Source organism: Nicotiana sylvestris, chromosome 1 (assembly GCF_000393655.2).
Source record: "Nicotiana sylvestris chromosome 1, ASM39365v2, whole genome shotgun sequence".
In the NCBI taxonomy this organism is placed as follows: domain Eukaryota; kingdom Viridiplantae; phylum Streptophyta; class Magnoliopsida; order Solanales; family Solanaceae; genus Nicotiana; species Nicotiana sylvestris.
The window spans coordinates 153,363,459-153,373,873 of record NC_091057.1 but is presented as its reverse complement, the minus strand read 5'-3'; the positions used below and the strand labels follow the sequence as shown (position 1 = coordinate 153,373,873).

Sequence of the window (10,415 nt, the reverse complement as noted above, 5' to 3'; positions counted from 1 at the left end):
CTAATGCTTGTGAAATATTCATCATAATTTATTACTGAAGAGATTTAAATTGTATTTAACAATCATAGAATAACATAAATTTTTATGTTATAATAAATAAAAGAAATTATAAATTAATTTTGATCTCAATCTAAATATCAAGACCCAAGTTTTTTGATTTTGAAAGAAGAAAACTAAAAGATTTGAGATTAAGAGAATTGCTTATATTATAAAAAAATTTAAATTTTGGAGGTTCTTTTTGAGTGTACTTCTTGCTAAATATCACAGATAAAGTAATAGAATAGAAGAAAAAAATAAAAATAATAAACGACAAATAGGAAATTGGGAGGTAGCCAAACAGGAAAATGACTGGGAGAAAAAAAAACATAACGAAAGGGAAAGTCAGACAAGGTTCAAGATAAATTCGAACTTGAATTTTACACACGAGAAAAGCTTTTAAAAAGATTTACCAGTCATGACACATTTGTCTAGTTTGCGGATGGGGGTGGCAGGATCATATATTTAACCTAGTTTAAATTCTTTTACACATAAATATATGATAATTTTTCCAACCGAGCGGGTGCCACACCACCCCCACCCATAGGGTGGATCCGCCCCTAGATGCCACCTTACTTTGAAAAGATCTTCTCCTCTAAATAAGGTGTGATAATCACGGATTCTTTCCATTAAATTAAGATATATGAAAAAGTCAATCGCATCAAAGTACATCGGGTTTAGCAATTAACATAATTGTTGGGTGTGTGTGAACAAAGACTCACATGAAAAATAAGTTGGATAATTTTAATGGTGTGAAGTCTTTTGGGGAAGGGAAATTTTCGTTCCGATACCATATAGGAAACTATATTACCAAATATGTTCATAGTTTGCATATTGCCCTTCATGTTAATAGTATTTCTACATAATATATACAATCATTAAATAAAGAATCATTGTAGCTGTAGGATTCCTTATTTAGGCGCACTTAAAAAGAGGAATTTAATATTTTTCAGATCTTTCACAACACAAATCACGCACAGTATAACTATCGTCGACTTCGTTACAAAATTTTCGTACTCTGTTTTAGAGATAGACTCTGTTTCAACTTTTTCTCTGATTTCACAAATCAAAATCGACAAAATCTTCTACAATTCTTCTGCAACAAAAGCAATTATGGCGAAAATATCAATTATGCTACAATCAAATGTGAATTGGGATAGCTTTGGTCGATTTAGAGAATTCGAGGTCGATGGCATTGTAGTCGATGACGATGCGAGTTACACTCTATTGATTTCTATAATAGCACATCAATTAATGATTTATACATCGGAAAAAAATTATAGAAATCAAATACATTGTCAACGAGCATTGTCCTCCAATGGAAATTAGGAACGATATGGGTGTTCGTGTATATATGGAGAACTGTTCCCGATTTCAATATGGAATTGAGTATCACAAATGAGAACACAGCTGCAGGTGTGTGATGTTATTTTTTCTATAAAATTATGGTAATTTGTAAATGAACTACAAATTATCTACATTTTATCTACAAATAAACTATATATATGTGTGTATATATATATATATATATATATATATATATATATATATCAGTATGGATTTCTATAATATCGACAAAATTTCTACATTTATTCTACATTAAAACTACAAAAAATTTGAAAAATAATATGAAATACTTAATTTCAACCTTTCTACAAATTATCTACAAATTTTCTACAAACTGGTGATAGCAATATTTATATTTATTTTCATGCAGGTTCATCTGGAATACTAAAGTTACTTGATGTGCCAACATCTCTCGTTATAGACGAATATGAAAGTATAATAATAACAGATAGTACACCAAGTTCTATTGAAGTAGGACAAGTATACCAAGACAAGAAAACAATTACAACTGCAATAAAGCACTATTCTGTTATGCACAAGTTCCAATTCAGGGTTAAAAGATCTAGTGCTAGAAGGTATGAACATATGAATAGTCAAAGATTATTATTTTTCTAATTTTGTAGTTTATTTGTAATTTTTTAGTTCTTCAGTTTCCTTGTGATAATGTTTAACAGAATTACTGCAGCCAATTAATTGCTTCTTGTCGTATAATGTAGGTATAATATTACCATTGGCATATGTTGTTGTTGATTCAGAGAATGACACATCATGGAAGTGGTTTTTTTGAGCAATTCAAGCTCGCATATGGTGAAAGACCAAATATGTGTGTTATTTCGGATCAGAATGAGAGTATCTTGAAGGCAACATCTATTGTTTATCCCGACTTGCCATATTATTCTTCCATGTGACATATTTGGACAAATATACGGGCAAAGTTCAAGAAGAGACATCTTAAGCTAAGTAAATTATACTTTGCCACGGCGCGGTCATACACACTTGATGCATTTAATGAAAGGATGTCAAAGATTGAGGAGATTGACCCCCGTGTTAAAGCATACTTATACGATATTGGATATCATAGATGGTCTCGAGTACATGCTACGGTAAACAGAACTTAGACTATGACATCAAACATTGCAAAGTCGTTGAATGCTGTAACAAAATATGCAAGAGAGCTGCTGATAGTAGAAATATTAGAGTATATGAGGACCCTTCTTGAACGTTGGATGAAAGAAACATTATTGAAAGCAAAGGGTACATTCACATACCTTGGATACAAATTCAACAAAGAGTTAGATGACAACAGAACATTGTCACACAAGCTTAGAGTAAGATCTGATTATATATTGAATCAAATTCAGAAACAGCAAAATGTAGATATTTTGTATATAGCTTGATTTTAACCATATATGAATTGTTTTTTTGTTTGTAATGTACTCGTAGGTGAGGGCTTCAACAGACTACATCCATACAGTAATAGATGGTGTGAGGCGCTATATTGTTTGTCTTGAAAAGAAGAAATGTAGTTGTGGGCAATTCCAGCTTGATGAACTACCTTGTCCACATGTTTTGGCTGCTTTAAGACAAAGGGATGAGTCTTTTTAAGAATATTGTTCTCTTTATTACACAAGGGTAAACCTCTTGCGTACGTATGAAATATCAGTAAATCCGCTGCCTGATGAGAGTAAATGAAATGTGCCACAATATATAACTGAAGAAGTAGTAAATCCACCTAAAAGAGGGAAAAGGCAGCCAGGAAGACCTCAAAAAGAAAGATACAAAACATATGATGAAATAAATTCAAAGAAGTACAAGGTTTTATGCGGCAACTGCGGAGGAGAAGGGCATAACAAAAGATCTTGCAAGAATGCACCCAAAATGAAATAAAATTTATGTAGTTAACAGAATATTTCATAAAATTTGTTAGTTAGTTCTGGATAACAGATTTTGATGTGTAATCGTTATTTTTTTTAAGATCATTATGTAGTTAGTTAGGATGTTTCTATACTGAGATAATACTTTCATAGATTGATTTGTTTATGAATATTTTCTATATATATAATCTATAACTTTTTTACTATATATGGAATACTTTACATAGTTGTTAATGTGTTTTTGTAGTTTATCTACAATAAAACTACAAAAAATACATTATCTGGAATTTACAGAGTATATACATTATAAATCTGTAGGAAAGTAGTTAAACACTTAAAATATTGTAGATGAAGTATTGTTTACATTGAAAAAATGAATATAAAAGAAACAAAACACACTGTTAAAATATTCTACAAATTATCTACAAATATAACTACAATATATGTAGCTGACATAATATATAGATTAAAATTCAGGTAAAAAGAATCTTTATGGTGAAAATAATGTAGATCAGAATAACTGTATAAAATTTCAGTTGCAAAGGATTTGAATGCTAAAAATAATGAAGATCAAGTACTGTACATATTCAACAAGTGAATATAAACCCAACAAACTGTTACTATTTGTACTACTATACTAGATAAGAAAAAAGAAACAAAGGCTAATATAATTGTAGCACAAGTCTGCTACAATTAAAGCATAATAAATTGTTTAAAAACTTGTCTACCATCTATCTTATAAACTAGCATCATCTACACAATTGTAATACATGTTCCATTCCAAACGTTACAATTACTTCTTCTTCCTCTGGACTCTTGTTTTCTCATTCAAAGTTGGTGCACCTTTCCTTCTTGCAAATTTGCATGTCACCTCACTATCACTAATTGCCCCAATCTCTTGCTTCTTTCTAGCATAATCCCAAAGCAGCGCTCCATAGCATCTACAGTGTTGGTCAATATCAGAAAAATCTTCTGTCGGAATTGATAATTCTCCAATACTAACATACTCTGCAAAGGCAGCAACAAATACACCACAATCGCTGCAAAAGATAAAAAATGTCAACATTTATCCAACCATCATAAAAAAAGGGTTAAATGTAAAGAAAGAAAGAAGATTTTTGTTACAGTGATCCTTCCTTTTGCTGTGGTATCTCTCCGATGATCCACTGAATGTTAAGAAGGTCGGTAACAGGTTTCTCAATGTATGTTTTTGTATTCTTGAAGTTGATATCTTTACGCTTCCCATAAAACCCGGTGCATGACAAATACAAAAGGATAATAATAGAAAACTTGTCGGCACAAGATTCAACAATAGAGTGATTGTGTGAAGAGACCATGGAATCATACGCATAAAGACACCTTTCTGCAATGTCAAAAACAACCAACACCCAGTGAAATTTTTCTACAATGTTGATGGGCATGATGACATAGTCTACTTCATCCCATGCAACATTTGTAAGTAGTCTATAGCCCAATATATATTCTGCTACAACATCCTGGAGTTTGACAATAGAAAACTTCTTTTCTTGAGGAGAATTTTTGAACTTTTCATAAATCTGATCAATCCTAGTCTTGAACACACAATCTGTTGTAGTAAATATGGTGTTGTTGTAGGGGTCATACTTGCCTTTTTTTCTCAAGTAATACATTATAATATTAATGTACTGCAAACAAAAACAGATTGCATTTATTCTACATGTTATCTCAAAATATTCTACACAAAACTACAAATAACTACAATACATCTACAATCAGAAATATAAAGCATCTATTCATTTAGAATACAAACTATCTACAATTTCTCTACAAAATATCTACAAATTAAATATATTGAATCTTACTGAGTCATTAAGGACTTGTCCTGGGTGTGCAAGAGAAAAGAACCACTCCTTCTTGTCAACCTTTTCAACTCCAAGATCCAACCATGGCTTAATTTGGTTGTCCTTTATAGAATACGGAGCCTTCCTCCTATATAAACAAATAGAAATTAAAAAATAATTGTTGAATGAAGTGGATGTGTAAAAGATGAATACTGGAATAAAAGTGTCAAATTGTGCAACCTAACCTCTTTGGACCTGTGTCGGTACCGTTGTATAACCACTTGTGGAATTGATCCAACAACTCAGGGTCTACATTTTGACCAATAACACTAGTAAACGGGTGCTTGAGGTGAAATATTTGAGGTCCAACCGAGATGCTGCCACCAGAACTGTATAAAGGGAGAAATGGTGATCAGGCATGCTTTCCCGGTGCCTTGTTCTACCTTGATGCACGAGTGTTGTTTCATCTTGTATAGGCTTGCCGAACTTAACCAACTGGGAGAAGTTATCAGGCAGCTCGAAATCATCAAGCGTAACCTCCTTCTTCTCACCTTCGGATTCTTCTGAATCACCTACATTCACATACTCTGCCTTTTCACCTACATTGTCATCATCTAGATTCTGCTGTTCTATTTGAGTTGCTACTATCACTCCGTGAATTGGAGATTGTGCATGCATATCTTCCCTCTCTGAAACACCATGTATATATAACTTAATAGAATGGTAAAAAAATTGTAACAAAAAGAAAATATCTCTGAAAATAATTTCAAACCTGCATTCTCTTCATCAACAGTCCCTTCAAAATGTGTATATAAATCAACACGTGCTGGATGATTTTCTTCACCATGTGCACATTCAACATGTTCTGTTTTTTTCATTAAAAATGTTAAATAATACTGGATAGTATTGTCTTGACAACTTATGAAGATATGAAGGTGTGTCATAATATCTACATAAATCTGTATTGCTGTGTAAATAAGCTGGATTTAATTGTATATATTGTGTATATATAATGTAGACAAATTATAGTTATTTTGTAGATAATTTATAGTTATTTTGTATGTAATTGTAGATATACTGGAGATATATTTTAGATACCTATTTTGCTGGGGCTGACTTGCACTGTTTCACCACTATTGAACTGAAATTGTTGATTGTTCTTATCTTTTGGTTGGTTAGTATTTTTTGTTGAACTCCCAGCAAACTGTAAGTTTTATATTAGTTAGTATATATATTTTAGAGGTGACATAAATAGTTTTGTTAATATGATTAAGAATCAAATGTTACCTTTGCATCAACTTGATCATTTGGATTGTTTATCACCTGCAAAACAGCCTTGACTGAATCCTTTATTAGGTCTCGAAGGCTACCTAGTTCTTCAAATAAATCTTTCCTAAATTTTTCAAGCTTTTCATCGACCTACATAATAAAAAAATACATAGTTACCTTCAGAAATATGTATTAAAAAACAGATACACTATTATATAAAAATCAGAATGCTTTTTAGGACTACATGTTACCTTCTCAATACCTCTTTTTAACTTTTTTATTTTACGAAGAATAGACTCCTTTTCCTCTTTTGCAATTGATTCTTTGGGTTCCAATGGAGGAGCATCAACTTTTGGATTCTCAGAAACATGTTCAACCTCTTCAATTGTGTACTCAACTTTATCAGGCAAAGACATCACTGAAAGCTCTTCAGGTGATTCATTTATGTTGGTGAACTGAATGATGAAAAAAATAAATTAGCTTGTTTAAGGCAGAATATGTATACAAAATGTAGATATTTTGTAGATAAATTGTATTATCATAAATAAAAACCATTTACCTTCATCCATTCAGGATTGATCATTTTGTCTTCAATTGCAGCTAACCAAATTTGACCCTTAGCAGCTGACCAATTTAGTATGCGAGGGATTGAATTAGAAATCTTTGTAGCTATATCAATGTTGACGGATGAGCAACACTCATACAACCATACTTGCATGGCTAGTGGGAATCCTCGAATGAGATAAGAATGAACGAAAGGATTTAGCCTGTGCCTAACAGATTCAATCAACTGTCTGTAAGACTGAACACCCTATGGAAATGACTCGTACTGACCGGATTCAACCAAATAAAACCTAAAATGATCTACCAACCCAATATGGTCTTTCTCTGAAGGACAAATGAAGTATTCTATGAGATATAGAATACATAACTTGACTGCATCCTCATAATTGATCCAGCTTTTGGTGGTTACTATCTGTTTTAGGCATGTCTTCTCCACTTTTACCTTGTTTGGAAAGTAACTGCTCATTATCTTACTGATATAACTAGGAGTGTAACCAAAGTCTGTCACCTCAGTATGACATCTAAGACCAGTTATTACTACAAACTCTCTCAATCCAAAATTTAACCTCTCACCTTTTAACTCAGCTGTAAAATAGGAAGCATCAGATGATTTCAATTCATACTTCATAAGAAAATGAATATCTTGATTTTGCATGCATAAATTGGGAAATGACAGTAAATAACCAAAGCATGTCTTCTTGAACAACTTTAAATCATTTGGAGACAAGCGTTTTAATTTGGCTAGGAATGCTAGGGTCACATAATGTCTGGAATCTAAGCACCCCATAATCAACATTATGGGATGCAAAAAAAAAAAATGTCCATTCTGCAAAATTCAACAAATGTAATCTAACATTAATACAGTAATTAAAAGCACTGATACATTTGTATGTTTTTACAAAATAACTTCAAAAATATATAATATAACAACAATGTTAAATAGATCAACAAATCTACAATTAAACTACAAAATTAAGACAAATAATCTCATATAATTTCATTGCTTAAAAACCATAGATACATATGCAATTTATATACAACATTTCTACAAAAATCTACAAATAAAAAAAACCACAGATTATGTAGATTTTTAACAACTAAAACATGCGAAATAAGTATTGAAGAAATTAAAAAATTCTTACCTTCACCAATGAGTGTTTTCGAACATTTTTAGGAGTTTTAACATTAGGGGCTTTTTTGAATTTTTCTTCTTTTTGGAATTTTTGAACTGGGAGCCACCTTAGCTTTCTTTCTAGGTTTACTGATAGACACATCTTCTACAAAATCATCATATAGAACTATCCCTTTCGTTTTCTATCCGCTTGTTTGATTGGCCTCGAAGATTCTCCAACATCGAAATCATATTTTTGTTTAGTTCTAGCTTCAGTCTGATTTGACGCGGAGAAACACTATGCTTCATATCTACAATTGCATGTGCATATTTCCCTTGCTTTTGGGGTGAATGTGGTGATAATACACCCAAATCGAAAAAAGGTACATTTGATTCTAGATCTTTTTTAGGGCTGTGTTTTGAAGCTTTGTTCTTCTTCATTGAGAAATTTTGAAGCTGAAGGTAAATTGTGTATGAACGAAATTGAAGATTTGACTTCAATTTTGACTGGTTTTGTAGAAGAAAAACCTTAATTTTGGACGTTAATGGTAGATGGTTACCTTTGTTTTTCTGATTTTAGCAGAGGGAATAATGGCTAGAATCGTGTGTGTATCGTGATACGCGGGTGAGGTTGTGGGTTTAGGAGAGAGAAACGTGGGGGCGGGGGGATATGGAGGAATAGACGGTACCATTAATTTAGGAGTAATATAAGGTACAATTAATGTACAGTTAAAATGCCTTATGGTATAGAATTGGTAATTAGGTATACTAAATGTTATTAAATCAAACCTTAAACATTAAGGGTAATATAGTTTCTTATATGACATAGAAATGTAAAAATTCCTTTGGGGAAACCGTGCGGGCTTGGCCTAAAGTAAATAATATTATATTATTACGTCATGTTAAGAGTATTTCTCAGCCGTTTTAGTCCAACAATAACTAGTTCAAAACATCAAATATCAGGCAGTAAACAACTTATACTATTTTCACTGATTTTCGTGGTAATTGTAAATAAACATTTTCTCCAATTAATTTATACCCTTTCGCATTTGCAGGTAGCAAAGACATCTGCCTTTTGTTTGACAAGGGAAGGAAAAAGATCCAAGCTTAGATTTTTGTTTGGTATTACGGAAATTGAATGATAGTACTGATGAAGAGAATGTTCGAAAGTTAAGAGATTTGGTAAGCAATCCACAAAAGATTTCCTCTAATTCTATTTGGTTTACAAATTATACAGATTAATTACTTGTACGAGACTATAAGTAGTCTAACATGATAAATTCGTGATTGCGTTATCATTTTGCCGTAATATTAATTACCTTTTCTTCACTGAAATTGGATTCGTGAAGAAGTTGAGGATGTTGGAAATAAGATTAAATCATGCTTTCTGTATGTGTCTTGATCAGTTTCTACAAGTTATGTTCTTGCATGCGCTTTTTGATAAGTAACTGAAACTCGTACTTAGCATGACGTACAATAAAAAGGATGACAATCAAGCACAATCTTACGTACTTAGTATAAAGATTCACTTTTTTTTTAATATATATAGTCAATCATAGTATATAGATCAATATACCGACTACCCTCATACTATATCAGCCCCTTTTCAGAGTATATCTAAGAACAATTGGTGTTATGGCCAATGGGAGGCAGAGATAACCGCGTTTGACACTGTTGTGAAGCAATAGCGATAAGAGATGGTTCATAAGTAATATGTAAAAGTGCTCTCTTTATAAGCTTGCAAACAGTTATGCGATCTTTCTCTCCATTCCTCACCATATCAGCTATGTCATTCAGTCCTCTGCAGCACCTATTTGATGGCATGATTGAATGATATTTCCCTTCAATGTACGAATAACATGGTACTAGCCTTTTCGAGACAATGATATATGAAGGCTCGGCCATTGCTGGTGGTGCTAGAACTAGCAAGAGAATGATCAGAGTATAGATCAGCTTCATGACCATTGTTTCTTTTTCTACTGATATAAAGAGTGATTGTAGTTTTTGTATTTGGTGCTTGTACAAATGAAATACTAAAGAGTATTATATACTATATATTATGTGAGCCAAGGGTTTGTTGCCTGAATTTCTTGGGCGGTTAGCACACAAATATCATGAAATACTAATACTCCTACACATTTAAAGATTGTGATTTTTCTTCTTTCGGAGTGCATTCAATTAGGCTAAGAAGATGCTGTATTTTGTACTTCTTGTATAAGAGAAGTGAGGAACCTGGGCATAATTCTAATTTGTTGCCATCATACTCTACACATTCTTAATTTCCGGGGTGTAAGGAAGGAGTATCGTCGAATACTTTAGTGAACTTCTTCCTTTCGTTTCATTATCGTGGCAGTTCACAGTCAAATACTAATTATTTAGGTAGAATTTAATCAC

General features: G+C 32.2%; 2 protein-coding genes across 2 annotated transcripts; one reads left to right on the top strand and one right to left on the bottom strand.

The window, feature by feature from the left end:
• Positions 1-2,504: 2,504 nt before the first annotated feature.
• LOC104212810 (uncharacterized) lies at positions 2,505-2,988 on the top strand. Its single transcript, XM_009762162.1, has 2 exons — positions 2,505-2,711; positions 2,827-2,988. The coding sequence occupies exons 1-2, from the start codon at positions 2,505-2,507 to the stop codon at positions 2,986-2,988; spliced, it is 369 nt and encodes a 122-aa protein (XP_009760464.1).
• A 1,062-nt stretch (positions 2,989-4,050) lies between these two features.
• Positions 4,051-9,986, bottom strand: LOC138876362 (uncharacterized). Its single transcript, XM_070155277.1, has 12 exons — positions 9,647-9,986; positions 7,219-7,495; positions 6,906-7,113; positions 6,598-6,801; positions 6,365-6,496; positions 6,176-6,281; positions 5,850-5,942; positions 5,574-5,766; positions 5,323-5,466; positions 5,099-5,225; positions 4,383-4,921; positions 4,051-4,297 (listed from the first exon to the last, which is right to left on the bottom strand). The coding sequence occupies exons 1-12, from the start codon at positions 9,984-9,986 to the stop codon at positions 4,051-4,053; spliced, it is 2,610 nt and encodes an 869-aa protein (XP_070011378.1).
• Between the last annotated feature and the right edge of the window lie 429 nt (positions 9,987-10,415).